The 24,546-nt window shown below is 41.2% G+C and overlaps 1 protein-coding gene across 1 annotated transcript; it reads right to left on the bottom strand.

Annotated features, from left to right (window-relative positions):
* Positions 1-4,791: 4,791 nt before the first annotated feature.
* On the bottom strand, positions 4,792-22,871 carry paxip1 (PAX interacting (with transcription-activation domain) protein 1). Its single transcript, XM_084057307.1, has 24 exons — positions 22,675-22,871; positions 20,256-20,390; positions 19,759-19,802; positions 18,673-18,736; positions 17,798-17,908; positions 17,593-17,668; positions 16,557-17,093; positions 16,307-16,422; positions 14,826-15,155; positions 13,727-14,309; positions 12,581-12,675; positions 12,017-12,112; positions 11,370-11,507; positions 10,851-10,972; positions 10,409-10,593; positions 9,200-9,243; positions 8,976-9,043; positions 8,769-8,871; positions 7,306-7,474; positions 6,858-6,958; positions 6,335-6,469; positions 6,065-6,140; positions 5,887-5,946; positions 4,792-5,163 (listed from the first exon to the last, which is right to left on the bottom strand). The coding sequence occupies exons 1-24, from the start codon at positions 22,753-22,755 to the stop codon at positions 5,147-5,149; spliced, it is 3,486 nt and encodes a 1,161-aa protein (XP_083913433.1). The 5' UTR covers positions 22,756-22,871; the 3' UTR covers positions 4,792-5,146.
* Between the last annotated feature and the right edge of the window lie 1,675 nt (positions 22,872-24,546).

Below are 24,546 nucleotides of genomic sequence, written 5' to 3'. Positions count from 1 at the left end.
TACTCCTAACAGGTTTTTGGGGGAACATTTTTTTTTCTCGTTTCGGTAGTGACACAAAAACGTTTCGGTAGTGACACAATGGTGAAAAAAAAAAATACTCCACTACAAAGTACTACCAATCAACTCTAAATTGCCTGAAACGTACTTCTAACAGGTTTTTGGGGGGACGATTTTGGCCTCCACACTTAGTGATTTTTTCGGATTTAACTTTCGTTTCGGTAGTGACACAAAAACGTTTCGGTAGTGACACGATGGTGAAAAAAAAAATTACTCCACTACAAAGTACTACCAATCAACTCTAAATTGCCTGAAACGTACTCCTAACAGGTTTTTGGGGGGACGATTTTGGCCTCCACACTTAGTGATTTTTTCGGATTTAACTCTCGTTTCGGTAGTGACACAAAAACGTTTCGGTAGTGACACAATGGTGAAAAAAAAAAATTACTCCACTACAAAGTACTACCAATCAACTCTAAATTGCCTGAAACGTACTCCTAACAGGTTTTTGGGGGACGATTTTGGCCTCCACACTTAGTGATTTTTTCGGATTTAACTTTCGTTTCGGTAGTGACACAAAAACGTTTCGGTAGTGACACAATAGTGGAAAAAAAAATGACTCCACTTCAAAGTACGACCAATCAACTCTAAATTTTCTGAAACGTACTCCTAACAGGTTTTTGGGGGGACGATTTTGGCCTCCACACTTAGTGATTTTTTCGGATTTAACTTTCGTTTCGGTAGTGACAAACTCTCTTTTCGGTAGTGACCCAATGGTGAAAAAATAAATTTACTAAGTCCAGAGCTCGATGAATGTTAGGGACCAAAAAAAGTCACTACAAAGTACTACCAATCAACTCTTAATTACCTGAAACGTACTGAAATAGAAACCCCATTCAAACTTTAAAATGTTCATCCTAATATCGACATGTTTGCCTGAAAAGGAATCCTTTAAATGTTTAATAGTTTTAGAATTGTAATTGGGGGGGGGGGGGCTTGAAAAAAAATGTTTTAGAACTACAGATTCAAAGGAGACAGCTGTAGGTAAATGGATAGAGAGACTGCATTGAGAGCCAAAGGTCACAGGTTCAAGACTCGATCACAGCAGTTACTTATAAATGACTATCTCTTTAAAATTGCATTGGACTGGAGTTTATCCAGACAAAGCGACAGTAAAAGAGTAACATTCCCATTCTCTCAGAAAAATAGTGTTTTTGGGGTGTGTGTGCCAGAATCAAAGAGTGAGAGAGAGAGCCCACTCACACCTTCCAACAAAAAGAACAATCAAATACTGCCATTGTGATTTGCATATCAAATTAACATGAATGGCCGTGGCTGCATATCAGTGAGGGGCCACACAAAAAGGGCGGAATCCCCCAAAACAGGATAAGAACAGGAGAAATGGAAGAACAGGAGACGTCCAGGAGATGGGGTCAAATAACAGGATTCTCCTGGTGAGAACAGAAGGTTTGGCAGGTCTGATTATATGTTGGACTAAAAGTCTACTGATTGGTTATGTATTAATTGACATGTGGTGAGATTTGCACCTTGCGGCAGAGTCCATCATAAAAGTGACCTGGCTGGAATTAGCGGCTCCACCTCAGAGCCCATGCATCATGCACTGAGCCACACTGGCCAGCAGTGGTGGAAAAGGTACTCACATGTTTTACCTAAGTAAAAAGTATCAATACTGTAGATCGGCTATTTTCAAATGGCAAATGTACTGTAGCCTATATAGGGCTGAAGTGGGTAATGTATGTTTTGTAATAATAATAAAAATCTACAAAGTAACTATTACTAAGTTTTCAAATAATTGCAGTGGAGTAAAAGCATATTTGCCTCTGAGATGTAGTGGAGCAGAAGTAAAAGTACTGGAAATACTCCAGTAAAGTAAAAGATACCTACTTTTCTTTTACTTAAGTACAGTACTTGAGTAAATGTACTTAGCTACTTACACCATTGCAAGCCAGTGGAAAAACGTGGCTGGTAGCTGCCTCAGGAGTCCTTGACATGCAGTAGAGAAATGTGTCCTTTTAACCATGGGGCCACGCTGGCAGGCCATTAGCCCTCCACACCTGTCTCTCATCACATATGGAAATCTAATTAACCACACGTAATGTGTACCAGTCACAGCCATGTCACTCAAGTCTGTAGCCGAGTCCAACATTCTGCTGCTATCAGGCCACACCAATGTCATCAAAGAAATTAAGCTTTACTGTCATAGTATATAGCCTACATAATAGTATCATCTAATGATATCTAAATTATACTTGCTAGTAGCCAATGATATCTAAATTATATGTGCTAGTATTTATTATTTATTTGCTAATATATTAGATTTCTACGCAAATCCATTTTTCATTCCTCCCTTCCTGACCTAGCGCTGTCCTCTCTGCCAGTTCTTCCTTCTCTACCCTCTTCCTTAATTCCTCTCCTTCCTTGCCTCCTCTCTTTCCTCCCTTCTTTCCTCTCCTTCCTCCTTCCTCCCTTCTCCTTCCTCCCTTCCCTCTCTATCTATAAGATTTCAGTTGTATTCTTTGCTATAACCCCCCCCCCCCACCATATTGTCTGGAAACAAAGGGGAGGACACAAATTCCTGGCCCTGACAAGGTATCCCCAACATTTTGAAGAATCTTGACAATTTTGGAATAAAACGTTTTAAATACAAATCTTTCTTATGGAGCTCCTGGCACAAACTATTTTCAGATGGGGGTCCATGGCCACTGTATTTAACGGGGCAGCCATAGCTGAATGGGTAGATCCTGCCTGGTGAACATTCTGAGGTCATAGCTTTGAGCCCCGGCAATGTGTCAGGGTGTCCCTGAGCAAGACTTAACTCCTAACTGAAAACGTAATTTCCCCCATGGGATCAAATAGGTCTTATTATTATTAGAAGGGTGGGGTTTAGGCACAGATATTTACACCCAAAGTGTACAGGCCAGGAGTTGTAAGAGACACATGTTCACCTCCTTGGGCATTTAGCATTTTATTTTAAGTGACGAAAACAAATATTTACAGCAATGAAGTAGGCCTACACTATGTTTACTTACGTACTGTACTTGTTGTACATTTTGGAAACTTATGACTTCCACTCCACACATTTGTAGACAAATATTGCACTTTTGACTCCAGTGTGTGTCAATCTTTTTTGGGCCAGTGCCCTCACACCCAATTAACATGCAAGCTGTATTTCTATTGTGTATTGCGTTGCTTACATAATTCAGAAAACATCTAAATCAATTTCCAAATATCAGCTACTTGTCAAGCAAATGTTACACCATATTATCCTGGCATCGCAAAAATGTCATACTGTTGTCAAGTCATAATGTGTCCATGACTGTACAGTATGAAAAGCAGGCACACAGACATTTGAACAAAGACTACATATTTATTCCAAAAGCAGTGGGTATTTTGCTTAATAAAGTAGCTACCTACCTAACCCTTCCTCATAAATCTCTAGCGCTATGTAAATACAGTATATGCCAACCGGCCCTTGCAGCAAACACACATAGTATCTGGCACACGACCTTGGCTGAGGCGCTGCCTAATTCAGGCTGCTGTAGTTTTGAGGGCACCACCGGAGGCAATGTTGTACGCCACGCTACCCACCCACCGCCGGTGCCAAGAGATGACCCCAGGCAATCTGTCTGACAGCTAGCAATTAGAACTTCACCAGTAACTACCCCGGCCCCTCCTCATTAACAATTAATTAAATCAACTCTATCAGGAATTGGCGTCTTAAAGTCTTGGTGGGAATCGGGATTCATTCTTCCTGGATCTTAAAAAGTGAGATTAGGAGAGAGTAGCAGCAAAGACAGAGCTGCTCTTTTGTTCAAACTGTTTAATCGTTTACTCTGCTTAAGCCACATTGCATCACTGATCCTGTTTTACTTGCAAACATGACACACATTAAGCTGCTTCTTAAAATGATAATATACAAGTTTCACTTCATAAATAATTATCAAGACTAAAAACAATTAATTCATCTATTAATCGGCTAGTGGTTCGCCTTCCTGTGGCTCTGCAAAGGGGCGGAGTTTGGGTGTTATCGTTTCTGTCTTATTCTTTGTCTCTGCTGTGTTGTAGCTATGTTCTGGCCACCTGTTCAATTTCCTACTCATTTAGCCTAAAAATCAATCATGCCTGTAGCCTTTGGATTGCATACTTTTAATTGTTCAGTATATGTATTCATTTTTGTTCTTTGGGCCATATTCTGCCTCAGAAGCGAACCACTTTATCCTTCTTTATGTAGTTTCCGCCACACTGGATGCCATACGGCACTTTTTACACACACAGCACTCACTTTGAAGTTTGCATCACGTATGCCAAATGACTGGAAAAGACGGAGGGTACAGGATTTCATCAGCGTATGTTCTTACTTTATAACCAAACAGATGATAACCCTGGCCTGAGCACAGCAGAGAATTAAGGTTTTACATACTGGACACCAGCGCTTTATTTGATTTGTTCAGCTTTTACGCGTCTTGCGTCTGTGTGTAAGTAGGAGGACACTTGACCTTTGGAACACCATATAACGAGACAGTTATGAAAAGGATGTTATTTTGTAATTGTAATTGGTATATAGCCTATATTGTAGGCTACCAGATGTGACGGCCGCGTTGCGGCCCGAACCTCTAGTACATTACAGATGCCTCTGGTATGGGAACAGAGATTTCACAAGGAAAGGAAGTTGACGTAAAACTCACGCTCAAATACAAATATGGCAATTCATTATTAAGAGCTTTCACTGAAAGCATTCCTAAAACGTATCAGAAAAGCAGCCATACAAAGCCATTTTCACAAAGATATTTTTATTCCAAAAGCAGCAGTGTATTTTGCTGGAACCTTTACACATTCATTTTTTTAAAATAAACAAGAAAAAAGCAGGTTAAATCATTCCATAATTTAAACATTCATTTCCCAAAAATAACATCAATTTATGTATCATCAAACATGTTACAAAAAGCTACAAAAATTACAGCTTATCTATCCACAGGGTACAAAAAACAGTCAAAACAGAGCATACTGTACATTGCAACAATTTTGTTTCTCTTTCTAGTCTTAAAAGCTTTATCTAGGGCCGAGCCTCAGTAGACAGCAGAACGCCTCAGTGTTCCTCTTCTCTCGTCGTCCCTTCATTGGGTCGCCATCAAGTAAATTTAAATGTGAGATTGTCAAGGTAAGCAACTGCTTGGTCAGAACAAACACTGGCTGAAATCAGTCTCACGTCATTAGGTTTCCCTATTGTTGCCCTCCAAATATTCGTCATATTTATTTTCATGGCCTCCAAGTAATCTGTAAATTATCTTTGTGCTACAAGCAAATACAACAATCCCTGTCTTCAAGAGGACTACTAATAACCCGTGTGTGTGTGTGTGTGTGTGTGTGTGTGTGTGTGTGTGTGTGGGTCATAAAGTACAGTGTGAGTGATAAAGTCTTTTGCCTGCCATGGACGCGTTAATGCGTCGAATTCTGCTTTCCCTGCCAAGATAAGTTTGGAGTTTTTGTTTTCAGTGGTTTTCCACTAGATGGCGCTGTTACCCATCCTATTTAAAAAAATTAAAGATTGTTTATTTCCTGCAGTGAAATGGCCATATCTCTGCTAGATCTCGGTTCCTCCTGCTTTACGGCAAAACAAGCCTCATTGAAACGGCCATAGCTCTTGAATGGAGGATCACGACCGGACCATTTCCCCCCCTCTACTACGACAACCCTGTGCGTATAATGAGCCGATCTCCGTGAGGACGGCGGTCACGGATAAAATTCCGTGATTTTTCAAAGTAAAATCACTGTTTTTACTGGCAGCAGTGGTTCACTATTACTATTGATCTGGCAGTCAAAGAGTTAAGTGTTAAGCATGTGAGTGTTTTCATTTATTTAAAGGATATGAATCATAGTCCAACTTCTGGGTGAGAACTCCAGTTAGGATGAACTCTGCATTGTGCACATCTACAAAACAGAGACGTAGGGTTGGAAAGAAACAAAAACATATAGTGAGTGAATTGCTATTCACAACAGAAGAAAAAACTTTCCAAACTTTTCACTTGAGTGTGTGTGTCTGTCTTACCAATGTTCTTGTGGAAGTATTCTCTACAGAGGTGGAGGTCATTTTCGCAGGAAATCAGGATAATCTCTGGAAGGTTCTACAACAAAACCACAACATTAATTGAACTCACAATCACTAATTACATAAATAAATAATAAATAATAATACATTTGTCGCCAAAAAAATAGAGAAGATAGGCAGTCGACAACCTCACAACGTGTCACGAAGCGACATGCCCAAAATAGAGATGGATTATGAATCAATTATTTGCATTAACTGTTGCACCCCTACCTTGTTCTGTTTGTGCTCCATGATCTTGCGGTAGGACGGCTGCTTGGCCACCAGCTTGCCTCCAGCGCTCTCCAGGATGGTCTTGATGGTGCTGAGGCTGGGACAGATCCCTGGGCTGATGTAGAAATACTTCCCCTGCACACAGCCAAGGAGAGAACATAATGTTGTTGCTGTCGGGCACCAACCCTGCTTCTCCATATTGCATTTGTTTTTTGTTTTTATAACAAAATAAAAATAAGTAAGTAAACTTTATAAAGCATAGTTACAAGTTGCTGTAGTGTACAATACACACAATAAAACAATTAGGTTAAAACAGAGCAACGTAAGAGCAAAATAAAACACTAAACCTTACACATCATAAAATAAGGTGCTTACGGAACAAATGTCTTAACCCATTAAAACTGGGAGAGCATCTGTGTCATTTTAGATTTTTGCGTTGGCTATTCAAAACATATAAGACAGAGAGAGGAAGGACGAGACGCAAAAAGTTTTCAGGCTGTGAAATGAGAAAAAAATAACTAACCTTGAAGAGAGGTGTATTATGGGCCCTCTTGAGTGACTCCTCTAGACTGAAGCTGAACAACACCTCTGCCTCAGCATCCCTCAGTGTGTAACTCTGTTCATCTATAACACACACACACACACACACATACACATTAAAAGACATTTTGCCAGAGGTGGAAAAAGTACAAAAAATGTATGCATCAAAATATACTTAAAGTACCAAAAGTAAAAGTACTCATTATGCAGAATGTCCCATTTCACAACTTATGTGTAAAAGATCTGCTATTTTCGCTGCGCAACATGCTTCCATAGAAGTACTGCTGGCTTCTATGGAATCCATCAATACAAATGACTGAAATCAATAGTGGCGAATGAGAACTTTAATCCATCCATGAATAAGAGCAAATAAATACTGGAATATCTGCATACACACACACACACACACACACACACACACACACACGTACCAACAAACTTCTGGCTCCTCCAGCTGTCTTCCAGCCACTCTGGAGTGACGATGTGTTTGACTGCAGACATGGACGTCAGGAACTTGACCGTCCTGGTCACCTTGGCCGCCACCAGGTGGCTGCTCTTCTTGGCGCTGTCTGCCACCTCCCCGCCCAGAGCATGTAACCTCTGCAAGGAGCACAGGGTGACACAGGGAGCACAGGGTGACACAGGGTAACACAGGGAGGGAGGAGATCAGCACACAACGTCATGTCAAGGTTTCGTCACAAATTTATATTGCTTAAATTCCTTTTGAAGCACATTGAGTTTCATACCTGCATGATGCTATATTTAACCCATTAAAACCAGGAACGCATCTGTGTAACCACTTAAAACCATTATTTTGTACTTTGGCTATTCAGAAATAGCAGATATACAAGCTCATAGTGTGGCACCAAGTGCCGCGCTATGAGCTTCTGGATCTGCTATTTTTGAAAAATCTTGACCATTTGTGCAATATTTGAATATATATATTTTTAAAGGGAACATTTGTTACTCAAATCTTTGCTTCTGGGAGTCCCTGGAACAAAACATTTTCAGATGGGGGTCCACGGCCCAAATATATATAATTTTGGAGGACCACGATATATAGCAACATAGGTTTTTCAGAAAACTTAGGATTTAGAAGACATTTTGTAGAATCGGAACCTCAGGCCTTAATGGGTTAACCCATTAAAACCGGGAAAACATCCGTGTCATTTTAGATTTTAGCTACACATTTCGAGCTTACAGAACGTTTTATGTTTTCGTGTGATACTGTAGTATGATAAAGTAAGGCATTCATTTACCAAAAAACACAGGAAGTTAAAATATGGAGATAAGAGGTTTCTGCCCAACAGCAACGATATATAGCGACACAGGTTTTTCAGAAAACTGATGGGATTTAGATGGCATTTGTAGAACAGGACTCGGGTCTTAAAGGGTTGAATGAAATCAGAGCTTCTCTACCACCCCATTTACACCTGCCATTAAAAAAAACGGCTCTTGTATGAGATAGTGATCCGATCTGCACTTATTTGCATAAAACTACAGTTACAATATACAGTCAGCCGAGATAATAAGTAACATGTAATAGTTAAGGGATTTATTTAATGGTTATTTATTATAAAGTAACTTATACAATTATTTGTGTAGAACACAATGGTGTTCAGTACTTGACGAGTTAATATAGTGAACATTAGCTGTTAGACCTGGAAACAGGTATTCTTCCTGGGGTCCACACAGAACAATATACAAAAGGCAAGTTTGGAAATATCACAAAAAAATAAGATAAATACTTTACAGCATAAAGACACAGTTAGAGCATACACATAACTAATATTACATGGTATAGTGAAAATAACAGAAATGCAAGTATTCCTCCAGATTTATAAGAAAAATACTTTAGTCCTTTTGTGGATGGTGAGGGGGGGGGGGGCATTACCTTGATGTATTGCTGGAGCTGTGTGGGTTCAAATCCTGTGAAGATGACATGAGGGGTGGACTCTGGTGGAAGCTTTTTGTTGGTTGACTGGAGCTCTTCAAGCCTACATGCACACACACAGTCAAAAGTTTGAAATCCAAAATAAACACTTTTGCGATTTTGAGAGTGAAGAGATAAAAAAAACAGCGTCAGAGGTCAAACACTGACCTGGCCTTCTTGTTGGGAGGCTGGTTAGTGGTGTCAGTCAATTTCTGTTTGTGAAGCAACTGGAGACTCTGAAAACACACACACACACACACACACACACACACACACACACACAGAGAACATTTTAAAATGAACCATAGAATGTGTGTCTTGGTAAATCCTGTAGAAGAGGACAAAAGTGTGGCAGAGTCTGTGCCATGACGTCCGTTTCTAGGACAACTCACCGTCAACGCCTCAGGAGACACTTTGACTGGCGCTCGCCAAGCACCTGGAACACAGAGGAAGAGAACACAGTCACCACAGTCGCACACACACACACACACACACACACACAAGATAATTACGTTGAATTCACCTCAATTACAACAACTTAAGATTATTTCTGAATTTCAGTCGGTGTCAGAGTTATTAACTCTTTCAGTGCCAGAGTATTTTCATAAAGTACTCCCCCAGTGCCAGCAATTTTCGTTTTTTTTTGTTTTGTTATTTTGTAATTTAATTTTCAAATAGCTTGTGTCTATGCAGTATTAAACTCATACGACAGTTCTACCAGTAGAGAGCAGCAATTCGAGCCATTGATCACCTCGTTGACTCGCTCGCCCCCTCACAAACAGGCTCACGTGACATCCGGTCATAACCGGATGTTGACGTTTTCGACAATCTCCGATCGGGTTAAAATACGATGTTATACACGACTACGATGACTGATCGTCACCCAGACCAAAGAGAATAGACGTAGACCTCTCCGTTCGCTTTTTCTACCGTGTGAAAAACCGTGACTTTCCCTATTCTGGACGAAAATGACCGCGGGGAAAAAATGAGAACCGGAAACGGAATCTGCGTCATGAAACCGGAACCCAATGAGTCTGAAGGAGTCAGGAAGCGAAAGTGATCATGAGAAATAAACAGAATAGCGCGACCACAATCAAAAGTAAAAACTTGGGATTTCTCGTTCTGGCAGGGAGGGTACTCGGGGATATCTCGGGGCGTGGCACTGAGAGAGTTAAGAAAATACATTTAAAAGTAATTTAAAGTGAAATTGAAAGACTAATTTTGAAAGAATTGTTCATGTATCATGAGCTCAACAGATTGGGTAGTATGGGTAATAGGAATGTGGTCATGTTGACATATGGTCAACCGCTGTTGGCATGTTTTATACGACTGATACATGTACTTACAAACCACTTAAACCACAGCATCCATATTCTGGGAAAACCTTCGCAGAAAATAGCTGATTGACAAGCTCACAACGTGAGCTTGTCAATCAGCTATTTTCAGCAAAGATATCTAATGTTGAGCAAAAACAGAAAAGGTACTAGAGTCCTGAGGGAATCTGCTCAACAACCTATGGGGTTTTATGCACAAACACACACTCAAGCACTTGCAAATGCAAACACACACACACACACACACACACACACGCGTGTCCATACCCAGTAGATTGAGCACCAGCTGTGGGTTAGGGACCAGCGGTTCGGGGTGATTGTAGTTGGAGTAGCGGCTGTGCTGAATCTGTCTCAGAGCCTCAAAGTGACCCAGCATGATGTCACACAGCCACTGGGCGTTCACACAGGGAATCTTCCACTCTTTGGCCTTCTCATACTTCATCCCACTGGCTCTGATAGGAGACAAGAGACACGAAAGAAAGAAATTATCAACCAGTCCAGTTCAGTCAGACACGTCAAGATGAAAACCATTTATTGCAATGATATTGTATCGGGCGGTGTGATACTCCAGACCGCCCGTGCAAGCATGACAACACAGACACTTTGAGATTAAATGGTGATGCTCCATTTCTCAATTTTAAGCAGCGGGACGAAATTTACACCCCTATAATACCGTACATCTCCTACACTTATCTATGCTGATTCTTACTGTTTGCAGATGAGCACGGTGTTGCTCCGACAGAGGTAACCAGTGTATCTGGCTCCAGCGAGGTAGGCCATGAGCTTCAAGTCATCCCTGTCTGTGTCCACAAAGCCTGTCACGCAAATGATCTGGGAGAGAGAGAGTGAGACAGTCACAAGAAAAATACGTGAAGATTACGGCAATGAATTTAATTTCAAAAAATGATATTTTGCCAGTTATATTTTACTATACATTTTCCTTGTGGATTAAAAAATATATAATAAATAGGTACATGTCAGTTTTACTCCACTGTACACAGATGTTAAAATAATATAAACCCTTTTATAGCCAGCAAATACACATCCAACTCAAGTGGTCACAGCCCTGTATCAAAACCATGCGAGGATGAATTTCAGAATTCTAAAGTTGTGGTCTCTGGGTCTTGGCTGGTCGCTCAAAACGAGAGCGAATACCAACAGAAGCATATTGGGGGATTTCCAAACTTTTGAGGAGTTATATACAGTATGGGAAATGTGTTGAACCTACATGCTGGGAACAGGGCTTGGCTCCGGGCGGGAAGGCAAAGGGCAGGTGTAGTGTTCTGTGGGGGGGCACCATCTTCTTCTTCTTCAGAACCGTGTTGAGCCAGTGAGCTGTCACACAACGCTTCCCTTCTCTCAGAGCCTGACAAGAGGAAACATTGACCATTGGCTGCCGTGTATGTACAAAGTACTAGGGGTACAGCAGTTAATACAACTAAGCGATTTAATAGACTATTAAAAAAAAAGTGTAATAACATAATCTTCAAAAATAGCATCTACAAGCTCACAACATGTTATGAGCTTGTAGATGGCTATTTTTGCACAACAAAGTATAAAATAGTGCTTAAGTGGTTAGTCGGACTAATGTATTTATTCAATTATAATTGTTCATTTGTTGATGTATAATGCATATATACAGTAAATAAAAAAATAAAAAATAATGAACCAAATGGACCCGTCGGGGTCCATTTGTACAGTATGGGGTCCTTGAAATTAAAAAGTTTGAGAACCGCTGTTGTAAGCTAATAAAGCAATTTTAGACCAATAATTAATTTATAAGTAACCGTCTAATAAGTGGGATAATGTACAGTCGGGCAGTCATTATGAGGTAAGGAGCATATATTTTGAACATGAATCAGTCAGTTTTCTTACCTGGACGTACAAGCTGCTGACCTGGCTCTCACAGAGCAGATGTGTGCAACGGCTATTCAAAGACGGGTCCACTGTGCCTCCATAGGCCTGAATGACCTGGCAGGGAAAACAAGACAAGTTGCATTTAACAATGCCTCCATTGCTGGGAGCGGACAGCGAGTCGTGGGTTCGAATCACGGGCCAGACAACCTATGCTGCGAGTCACTCGATGTCTCTCTCTACTATGTACTATCAATAAAGGCAGAAACCCCCCCAAAAAATATCAACCAAAAAATAAAAAAACTATACCTCCATTGCGGAGGTTAAGTATTTGCCACAACATGAGTTATTCTATTTGAGTGCGCTTACAAACTGAATTGGGCGTAAATCTAATATTTGGACCAAAATAAATGCCTGTAAAGCAAGCATCTCAGTCCTTGCACTAAGGCGTGTCAAGTTTCCTCCACTGACTTTCCCTATGCATGAAATGAGCAATCTGAATATATGTTGACTTGAGCATGCAGCCCAAGCACATGATTTTCACAATGTTTTCTGCCTGTTGATCACATGCCTGAGTTGACTTACCCTCTTCCACTGTGCTAGCAGCTGTTTGTCAGCCATCTGCTCAGGGTAGTCAGCGATAGCGAAAACACAACCAACCAGGAAACCATCCTCGGGGACTGAGAAACACACAGATGAAAGCAGTTATAATATAGGTAAACTTTAGGATTCCTACACATATTTGACAACATGACAGTCCCTTAGGGCTAAGGCCATATCACAAATGCCCTATGTGAAATCAGACTGGGTTTACAATCGGTAGCCAATATGGGCTTTGATCAAGATATATTTTTGGAATAACAACATTAGTTGATGATATAAACAACAAATAAGTCACTGTTAAAATGTGATTTGACTCTGCAAATAAAGCCCGAAATCATTAAGGAGCCACACCTGAGTTTTAGAGTAACTGTAAAATGTCCCGCAGCCTTCACATGGATGTTGTCCTTTATTTAGTGGCATTTCGTCATGCTAGATCACTGTTAACTGTGAGCTAACGTTTTGCCTTTGTATGAAACCCGGAATCCTTAGAAAACAATTCGAGTAGTCAGTCAGAGACCCCTTGGTTGACTGAGATTATTTGACTGGAGCAGTCTTTTTTTTTTTTATTGCCTCTTGATCTACCCAATGACATCAAGTTAGTTTAACCTATTCTAAATTAACTAGCTACTTCCAGTAGACATCGGTTCCGGTAGAAAAGTGTCCAGTACACAAAGTCATGCATGCAGTCGTAATGCATCGTCGTCAATTAACATAAGCTGTCTGCTGTCATATGTAGTTGTGTTCATGGACTTAATGATTTTAAATGATAAACATTTTCATATGACTCTGTTACAATTTACTCAAAATCAGCAAATGTACCATTTTTCAGAATGTCTCATAGACCTTAAAAGTAATTGAATACTCGCATTAAAATCACACCAAAATCCCGAATCGGATTCGACGAATAACACTTATTTGGGTACAGCTCTACTTAGGCCCCTCGTTTTTTAAATTCCTACACCACATCTCTTCGCCGAAAACATCCCAACATCTTGTGACGCATTGTGATCTTGTGTTTTTGGTGAATGTTCTATTTTGGCTGAATGTTTATCTATTACGATTTGTCCAGAACAGGGTTCATGTGGTTATAAAAATGTGTCTTTTTTTATAAAAAATGTGTCCCCTTACCATCTTGTCCTGGCTCATGGCCAAAGAGCTGAGCTATCTGTGGAGGTTGCTGGACTTGCGGCGGTAATGACTGTTGTTGCTGTTGCTGCAGGACCTGTTGATTCTGATGCTGCAGTGCTTGCTGCTGCTGTAACTGCTGCATGTGCTGCTGCTGAAGGAAATGTTGTTGTTGCTGCTGCTGTTGCTGCTGCTGCAGGTGTTGCTGGTGTACTAACTGTTGCTGTTGTTGGTTTTGTTGCTGTTGTTGCTGCTGCTGCTGTTGTAACATCTGCAAGCGTTGCTGCTGCTGGAACTGTTGGAGTTGTTGCTGCAGCGCCTGCTGCTGTTGCAGCTGCTGCAATCCCGGCCGCAGCAGCTGTTGAGGAGGACGTAGCTGCTGTTGGGAGAACGCATGCTGTTGTTGCTGCTGCTGCTGTTGTTGCTGTTGCTGCTGTTGTTGTTGTTGTTGCTGCTGCTGCTGTTGCTGCTGCTGTTGCTGTTGTGTAATAAATTGTTGTTGTTGATGCATCTGTTGCTGCTGTTGTTGTTGCTGCAGGAACTGTTGCTGTTGTTGGGGCAACTGTGGAAAGCCCTGCTGTGCAACCTAAGAGAAAAATGTAAATACGATTAAAATTAGATGATATAATCTAGTTTTGCGTTGTTCACCGCACGCACTCCTTGTTTTAAGGGCTCCTGCTGTTGAGTCGTTTCTGATCTGGTGGAGAAGCAAGTCTGCCCGCACCGCAGACTCTGAGGGAGTCTCATATTCAGCATAAAACCACCCCTGGCTCTGCACCAGCTAAGTAGTGCAACAGTCAATCGAACTAATCAATTATAAAAAAATAATCGATCATTTAATAAAATAATCGATTACACAGCGCTACACTTTGTAGATCTGATATTTTAGTTATTTTTACATCAACACTATTGTACAAATGAACACTTAAGTGGCTAATTGATTCATTGATAAATAAAACATTTGAAAATAAAATAAAATCCTAGATTATTCGATCAATAGAAAAAGTAATAAGTAGAAAATAGAAAAAAATCGATATTTGCGGCCCTACAGCTGAGCAACAGAAGGTAAGTTCAAAAGTCAGCAAAACGCATCCTTCTGTACCTGTGGCTGTTGTTGATGTTGTTGCTGTTGTTGTTGATGATGTAACTGCATCATCTGATGCTGCTGCTGCAGGTGCATCATGGGGGGATGCTGTTGTTGCTGCGGCAACGGCTGGTGGTGCTGTTGTGGGGCAACTTGATGCGACTGCTGTTGTTGTTGCTGCTGTTGTTGTAGTAGCAACTGTTGCTGCTGTTCAGGTGTGAGGGCCTGGCCGGGCAGCTTTGATTGGTTGAAGAGGAGAGGATTGGTGCTGTTGGGGGTGGAAGCCTGGCTCTGATTGGTCTGCTGGTCAGATGGCTTGGTCTGATTGGCTGTCAGGCTCTGGAGGATCTGAGGGGTAGGAGAAAGACAGTCAATGAACTAGAAGAAATGACTGACACCTGGGAAATAAACCCATGACAAAATTATTATAAGTTGAGGTTTACTTAGTTTTGTCTACCTTTAATATATTTATTTCTATACATTTTATCTATATTCATGTATTTTTTCATTGAGCTGTATCTCTGCCTCAAAGGTACAATACTATGTTTGAATAAAGGTATTTTTATTATTGTTGTTGATTATTAAACAGAATTGGGGAAACGCAGTGCAACACCAAAACCAAAACACTGCCTAGAAGCTTGGCATCTGGTCCAGTCTAGTTGATGGGCCATTACTTGAATTGCATTTAGAAGCTTAGCCAGTAAAATATTATATGTTGATGGATAATGGAACTGCATACATTTCCGTGAGTTTGACTGGAAAGCACAACAAGTAAATGGGATATAATATGTGCTACTACTGGGTGTGGTGATTATTACACGTGTGTATATCAGGGTTTCTCAAAGTGGGTGACGTAGCACCCCAGGGTGCCGTGATACAAGTCCAGGGGTGCCGCAGGATACTTTGATAATATTTGGAATTGATCAATAGCACTTCAGTTTAACCACTTAGACCCTCTATACTTATTACTTGCACTGTACTTGGTGCGTTCTTTTTCAATCTACACCAAAAATAGAAGATCTACAAGCTTACAACTGCGACACGTTGTGAGCTTGTAGATCTGCAATTTTTGGCAAAATGTCCCCCCTAGGATAGGAATGCCTAATGGAAACAGATATTCTCTCAAGTTTTCCTCGTAACAGGCTGTATTTTAGGGGGAAAGATTTACATATTTACGTATACCGTAATACAGTATGACATAAATGTAAGGTGCTATAAAATAATTATATTATATATTATATAAAATGTAATTCAGGGGTGCCGTCGATGTAAACGTAATTTACAGGGGTGCCCTGAGCCAAAACCGTTTGAGAACCACAGGTGTATATTAACAGTTACCCACATTCACCATTCTAGGCTGACCCCATGGTCCAGCAAAATAATAAAATAATTTATGAAAAGTTGCCAAGTAGCAGCTCTAGTTTTAAACATCTACAATCAATAGATGGACAGTAGTACCTGACCCTATCAGAACAGGTCACAAATCAAAGGTTTCTTACATGTGCAACGTTGGCAGGCCGGTTGGTCTGCTGCATGTCAGAGTTGTTTGTGATGTTCCGCAGCGTTCTAGCAGCAGGACTCCACCCAGGAACGCTGTCTGGCCCCAATACGCCACCTACAGGCCGAAGACAACAGGAACAGTGAGGATGATTAACCTCTGTTGCCAAACATAATATGGTTTATGGCTTATTAGGTTACAAGAATATTGTTAGGATCCGTTGCTCCATCGTACTATGGTGCTAAACTGACCTTGCTGTGCAGTTTGTACAATGGCAGCAGCAGCAACAGCAGGCCGGCCATCAGCTGGCACGGGCACAACATTGCCTGGCGCAGGTGGCACGGTGGCACACAGGTTGATTAGCCCGGCGGCTGAGGGCGGAGCCGGCTCTTTGTGACCGCCCGGAGGCCCTCGCCTCCTGGCCGTGTTGGCAGCCGGGGCAGCGGCGGCGGCGGCGGCAGTTGGAGTCGAGACCTCGGCCGGTGTCCAGTTGAGGTTTCGTCCCTCCTTCTCCGCCGAGGAATCGTCATCGGAGTCATCAAACATGCGATCGCTGCGGCGGTCCGACTTGCGGGAGGAGGGGGAGATGGAGTTGAGTTTCTTGGGTCCCGGCCGTCGGTGGGGGCTGGCGGCCGGGGAGTCGTCGCGGGACGAGGCCCCGCTGGAGCGCCGCGGGCTGTAGCTGCCGTCAGAGCGCTGGTCGTACTCATCCTCACTTTCGTCTTCTTCCTCAAGCTCCTCGTAGGTGAGGCGGGGGTGATACAGTGTATCATCTTTCCTGGATTTTTCTTTTTCAATGAGAGGAAAGAGTGTCATGTTCAGGAGCTGACTGAATCCCTCTATGATTGGCCTGTACTATGTGGAAGGCAGCATTAGAACTGTACAGGATCACAGGGCAAAATGCCTCCTGATATTTCCCAGTAGAAGATTAACAGTTAATCGAACTTATCAAATTAAATGATTTATAAAAAATTATCCATTTTAATAATATAATCGATTTTACATGCTCACAACGCATTGCGGTGCATTGTGAGCCTTTATTTGATTAATTTAAATAAGTAATCGATACAATAATCACTGATAGTTGCAACCGTAATTTCCCAGTGGCGCTGAAATCTGAGGTATAATTCGCTGGAACGCCATTTCATGTACCAAGAGCTTTTTAGTAGCCCCCAAATTTGATGAAATGCCAGCACATTTTAGGCGTCAAGATGTATCCTAAAAAAAACATTTTTAAATTTCTATTGGGAGGGAACACCCTCTTTGATAGAAATAACTGTAATGTACCTTTAACCGAGTCAATTATCCAGTCCGGGGTGACGATCCTAATGTTAGGGTGCTTCAAGGCACACTCGAACTTAGCCTAGAGGGGGTAAAAACATACACTTTATTGAATCTTTCACTAAATTAAAAATCTCTTCGTCCAAGAGAGAAGTAGCAAAGAAAGCAAAAGAACATTCAGACCAACAATATCCAATCTGCATCAACTCACCCCCTTTGGTTCCTTCACCACTAGATGAGTGACGTTCTTGTTTAGGTTGAGTTGACAGTTCCCTCCATAGAAGGTTATATAGGCCCACAGGGCAGTGAGGTCCTCTGGGAGCTGCACACACACACACACACACACACACGCACACACCCACACAGGTTTAGCTTGTGGGAACAAACTATGTTTAACCACTTGAGGGGAACATTCACCTAAAATAGCAGATCTACAAGCTCACACACGACTGAGATTTGGTGTCGATGGAAAAGAAGAGTGGGCCAAGTACAGAGCTGATCCTGGTAAACTAATTATTAGTTTACCAAGTACAGAGAGTTTAACCCATTTAGACCTGAGGCAGATTTTAAAAACCCCTTCTAAATCTAAAGAAGAAAAAATTCAATTTAAAAAAATAAAATAATGTACAGGCTTTCCCAGTCTTAAAGGAGTAGTTCACCCAAATAATTACAAATTTTCTATCAATTACACACCCCTTGAAGCCTTGAATTCATGGATTTTTTTTTTGTCGCATTCCTGAGCCAATCATTTGGTTACCGGTGGAAAGATGCTAATGTATCCGGTAGGAGACTCAAAGTATACTCTTTGTGTCTCCTACCGGAAATACACCCGGTCGTCAAATTATTATTAACGCGAGTCACAACCCAATAACAACCCCCCCAAATTGGTAAATAGAGGTGGGATTTCAGACACACCCACATAGATGTGGGTACACACACGCACACAATACAAATCATTTTGCTTGCTAGAACATTCTGTGATTCATTTTAAAGTGAATTTGTAAAGCAAACACAAAGTACACATTAAATGAAGGGATTTCCGAATGCACATAACACACAAACTTGCAAAAGTACACATGCACTTACCCTGGGCAGACAAGCTGTCACCCCAAAGAATACCTGCCCCGGCTCAGGGGAGAAGCCAGTAACCCTGCAATTTCATCAGTTAAGGAGAGGAAGCGATATGATAAAGCATGAGCATGAATCCAACAGTGGTGATATTCATACGGGCTATGTTTCAATTTCAATCCACCCTGGCTGGGATTGAGACCTTGATTAATCCTTTGTTAAAAACCTAACCTATGTAAAGCCACTTCTACTCGGGTGCTGTTTGGCTACAAGAACATAGACATGCATCTAGTGAGAAGATGGAGCTCTACTGGGCCTCCTACTAAAAGGTCAACGGACAAAGGTCAGGGAGAGAAGGATGAGGCTGGTCGGGCATTGTGTCCGGCAGCCAGACCTGATGGCACTGTGGGATCCAACCCAAGGCAGCTAGGAGGGCAAGAGGGCACACCACTTATATGGACACACCGCGGTGTGACAGCGGTGCTAGCAACGCAGAGCTCCAGACTCTGATGCTGGATAGGAGGGAGTAGAGGCCAGTGATTGAGGCGCCCTGAGTCTGTGTCGGCTGGTCATCAGCCTCCCATGTCCCATCACACTGAAAAGATCCACCACACAGAGATAACATGCTATATGTTTCACAGTGTGCCTCCTCAAGTGTGCTCATCTGGAACTGAGAAACCTGATGGTGGAACACTTTTAGCACATAAATGAACATCCATTTGCCAACTGTTTTAGTATCTACACCAACTGATGTCTGTTGCATAAGAGATCATTCAAACTAAATATTAATTGTGGAATATTTTAATTCCATTGTTAAGTGCTCTCTCCAAAATGTCTTCTGGTAAATGTGTATACTTTATTGGCATTAGTACAATATACACAGACTGGTTAAAGGGTAATTGAAATTAATACATCTATTATGTTCCATTTATTTCTTTTGAATAAGTAATTAAGGATTTCATTAATCGGATTAAGCCAAAGTTCAAATCTGACTTTTCTTGTCATCCGTTATGATTAATAGAATTAGGGGAAAAAGCACTAGTTCAGACACAAAACATGTTAGCATTTTTGCATGTTTAACTTTAATTACTGATGAAAGGATACGGTAACAGGTCTCCACATCGCACTGACAACAGCACCCACGATGGCTGGGGGAAAAAAGAACAGAGGACAAGGTTTCAATGTTAATATGCTCTGGTCTCTAATTTTGTGCTGTACTACCATGTCTAGTAGTTATGGTTTACTGTTCAGCCAGAGCAAGATAAATGCAAACAGAATGTTCCAGCATCTCAGGTGCTACTAAGCAGTTGGTACTTTGGTAAATTCAGGTTCTCTCAGGAAAATCACAGCGTATCAATTGATTGATGATCGGTCGATAGATAAGGTCAGGTGAATCAACTATCGGTTAACCCTTTAAGATCGGGAAAGCAGCATCTGTGTCATTTTTAGATTTCTTTGGCTATTCAAAAATAGCTGAAAATCATGAAACTATTTATTTTTTTTGCGGACATTTGTAACTCAAATCTTTACTTCTGGGGGTTCTTGGAACAAAATATTTTACAAATGCATTTGCATCCATCCCTAAATCTAAGGCCTCTCACCTTGACAACTGGCAGGTCAAAGACCTCTCTGGACTCGCTGACCTCCGGGTTGTCCCCATCCTCAGAGATGACGTGTGTGGCCAGTGCATTGTAGGACACCTCCTTGCCTTTCCCCGCTTTCAACAGCTGCACCACCTGTCAAGACCAACACAGGATTAGACCACAATTCTGCAGCAGATTACACTACGTCTACAATAACAGAATCTGAATTACTTTGATTGCCAAGTACGGGTTACATGAGTCAATTTGCTTTGGTTCATTGTGCCTTCACAACCGAAAAGAACAAAGAGACTTATAGGACTAACCACAAACACAGCACAACATTCTGTAAGTGGACTAGCAGATTATTTGAGATAATCACAATCATTTTTGCATTATCTTCAGTATCGTTTTGATTATGAGTACCAGTCACTGTCAATATTTTGTGTTCCAGACTCTATAAGTACAAATTATGCAGACCAGGCTCAGTCAACCCTCCATGATTTTAAACTAGACTTTCAAACTGTTATATTGAGACCCTACAGGAGCCATCAAGTACGATTAAATGGACCGAACGACTAACACCACAGATGACCTCTAGAACTAAGAAATCAGTTCACAAAAGGTGTCAACTGGAAGACTTGCACAGCTGCACATAGAGACAAATGTACCTTAATACAGTCATTCAGATGAATAAGATCTGGAAATGTAGCTACACAAAAACTTGAGTGACCATAGATCTAATTACATTACCTTTTAATAATAATAATAATAATAATAAAGAATAATATTAAACATAAATGACATAAATGCCAGTAGGGGCAGGCTTTATAGGGCAATTAAAATGTATTTGTCTCCTTCATCCTTATATAGGATATATAAGCAGTTGGTCATTCTGTGTAATAGATAGCAGGAGATCATCAATAAGATGGAATAGAATACTTTTTCAGTGCAGGTTTAAATATAGCCATGGATCAAGACTATCATATATGTATTTTATCGAGTCTGACTTTTACTTTCGTATCTACGATAGTCTTGGCTAGCACCCCCCAGTGCGTCCTGCACTTTCACCAGTATAGCCCGTACTACTCCGTACATGTACAAAACAAATATATAAGGTGCTTACCCGGTTGCCCCAAATGTTAACTCGCACTTCGGAGTCTTTGTGCACTGTATTAGTCCGTCTTTTTCAATAGATATGTGTTTTAATCCCGTCTGTGTCGGAAGTTTTAGTTCCCTGTATTCCTCAATGGGTGGTGGTGAAGGGCCGCATCCGGTGATAGCCGGTATTACACTCAATGTAAACAGGAAGTAAACGAGGGGGGGAAACGGCGTTCGGCCACAGACGGGATTAAAACACATATCTATTGACTAATACGGACTAATACATTGCACAAAAACTCCGAAGCGCGAGTTAACATTTGGGGCAACCGGGTAAGCACCTTATATATTTTTGTGTACATGTACGGAGTTGTACGGGCTTTACTGGTGAAAGTGCAGGACGCACTGGGGGTGCTAGCCAAGACTATCGTAGATACGAAAGTAAAAGTCAGACTCAGTAAAAAAAACAAAAAAACATCTATGATAGTCTAGTGCTTGCAACAACAACAAACGAAATCTCAGCTCCAAGAGGAAAACACAAGGTCACGTGTCCTCGTGATCAGCAGACAGTGTTTGTAACATTTCATCAGCAACATCAAAGTGTAACGTTGTACAAGCTGGAGGTGGTTGGTTTGTAAGATCACTGTTAGTTCAATAATATGAAAACAAATGTGTGAGCTACTGGGATCACTATCTGGCAGGAAGTACACTCATGTGCGACAGGTCCGCGGGTACCATTCAGTCAAACAGCAGCGACGCATGCGCACAAGCAGGCGCCCAATTAAGCAAGACACTGCTGGTGCAAACGAAAACTGTTATTATTTCTGTGTAATAATAACGGTTCACAAACAGCGCTGCAAACTGGCATGTTAAAGCTGCAAACGCACATTTTGTTCAGAGCACAAGGACAGACAGAAAGATAATTTGATAGTCTTTTTAATGAGAAAGATAACATGCAAGCTATCAGGGGCTACCAGTTAGCACATCTATCTGTCAAACTGCGAAACTTTAGCCTTGGATCAAGACTATCATGGACGTATCTGATCGGTTTTGACATTTTTATATCTACGATATCTATATACAAAAATATATATATAAAAATGTAAAAATCGATAAAATACATCTATGATAGTTTATGTCATGATCTCCTGCAAAAGCCAAACACAATGCCAGGGATGCCAGATCACACACACACATACAAAGTTGGCGTCTCTTACACTTTAGCAAGGTTAGCCACAAGTCCAGCAGCTAGCTGCTCTGGTCCATAGACTTCCTATGGGATCAGCGCTAATAAAGCTAAGCTAAGCTTTAACACAGTAACAGTGGTGGTGAGGCTCACCTTCTGGTCAATGTCCCCGACAATGTAATACTTGACGTCTTTGAAGAGCTCATCGGGGACTTTGGGTTCGTCGTCAGACATGATGATTGTCCATGAACGTTCGTAATGCTGCGGTGTTGTTTATACAAAATAACTAAAAGCAGGATATAAACATTGAGAGTCTGTATGACTGGAGTTCAGTCCGTTCACTCAGACACTCTAGCGCCAAAATCCAGTGTTGCCAGATCTTTGAGAGAGAAATAAGCAGCCAGGTCTAGGAAAACAAACCCAAAAGAAGCCACAATTAAGAGGCAAGAGCATTGGCTATTTGACAATAGCCGATCTACAAGCTCACAGGAGCCTGTAGATCTACTGTTTTCAAAAATATCTTGAAAAGAGAAAATATTTGGAATATAGGCCTATTTGAAAGTTAAACATTTTTTCAGATGGGGTCTGCGGAGAAATACATTAATTTGGGCGTCCTTCACATGCAAATGTTTGAGAACTGGTTTAAACAATGGAAGCGAGCCCAAATAATTACACTTTAAAAACAAGCCCCAAAAAAACACAACCCGCAACTAACCAATATTTACAAGCAACTTTACAGAAAAACAAGCCCAAAGTGGCTTATAATAACGGACATGGCAACATTGGCCAAAATCGGCTGAGCGCGCCTTGGACCGCAGCATGTTGGAAACACACAGGGGGGGTTCACAATACCTTACCTTTATATTATGTCCATTTATGTCCCTTTATTCTTCTATAGTCTATGTTCGTTTTAAAATAAATACTCGAAAGTAATTGTCTTCTAAATTTCTAAATCCTCAGACTGATCTTTGTAATGACACCTTTTTATTATAGAAATGACACACCCCCGTACAATTAAACCGGATGTTTGTATGGGAAGATTGTAGATATGCATGGCATAGATGAGTGGTTCTCAATATATGGGTCGGGACCCCCAGGAGGGTCCCCACATGATTTTGGGGGGGTCCCCAGATGACAGTGAAGTGTCAATTTAAGGACTTTTGAGATCTAAAAAAAAAAGACCATTACTGCATCAAAAGTAATCAACAAACTACTATCCACCTGTTTCTTGGCTGTGTGTTTTCCACTTCCTGTCGGATTTCATTGGATATCATTAGTCATCTGACCGGTTTCATTGGATTTCATTGGATCAAAAGACAGGAAGTGGAACACAGTGAAAAGCCTAGGAAACAGGTGGATATAATTTGGCCAAACATTGGCCAAATAATATAAGAAGAAGCAAATTTGTGAAAATAGCCGATCTACAAGCTCACAAGTAACAACGCCCCCCGCAGAGTTGTGAGCTTGTAGATTGGCTATTTTCACAATATTTATCTGTGGAACTGAGTCAAACTAAATGTATGCCTCAACCCCTACATTCCAAGTGTTTGTCAGGGTGCAGGTCCTCAGTTCAAACAGGGGCATCAATTGGGTATGGCAAGGTAGGGCAGGTGCCATACCTTGGCTCCAAAACATTCAAAAAATATATAATAAAAAATGGGGGAAAAAACATGAATAGGCCTAGTAGCCTAATGCAGGTGTAAGACCATTGTGTTTGTATTGTGTTATAGGTAGGCCTATACTGCATAGTTTTCTATGCGTTTTGACCCCCAAATTTGTTTCGGCGCGCCCAGGATAGCTGTCCCTTATTTTAATCTCTGGGAGTTGGCAACCCTAACCTTGCCATACCTTAGCTTTTGCTGAACTGACGCCACTGAGTTCAAATATGATTATTTTGGGGGGTCGCAGCCTGAAAAGGTTGAGAGCCACTGTTGTAATGTGCATCTAATTCTCAAAAAGCTATACACACATAGCATACATTTAACATTTTACATGCTTTGCATGGCAACCATATACAGTTTAGAA

The sequence above is a fragment of the Gymnoscopelus microlampas genome (genome assembly GCF_963454915.1).
Source record: "Gymnoscopelus microlampas genome assembly, chromosome: 5".
NCBI lineage: Eukaryota > Metazoa > Chordata > Actinopteri > Myctophiformes > Myctophidae > Gymnoscopelus > Gymnoscopelus microlampas.
The sequence above is the reverse complement of the archived record's forward strand: the minus strand, read 5'-3'. Positions and strand labels throughout refer to the sequence as shown.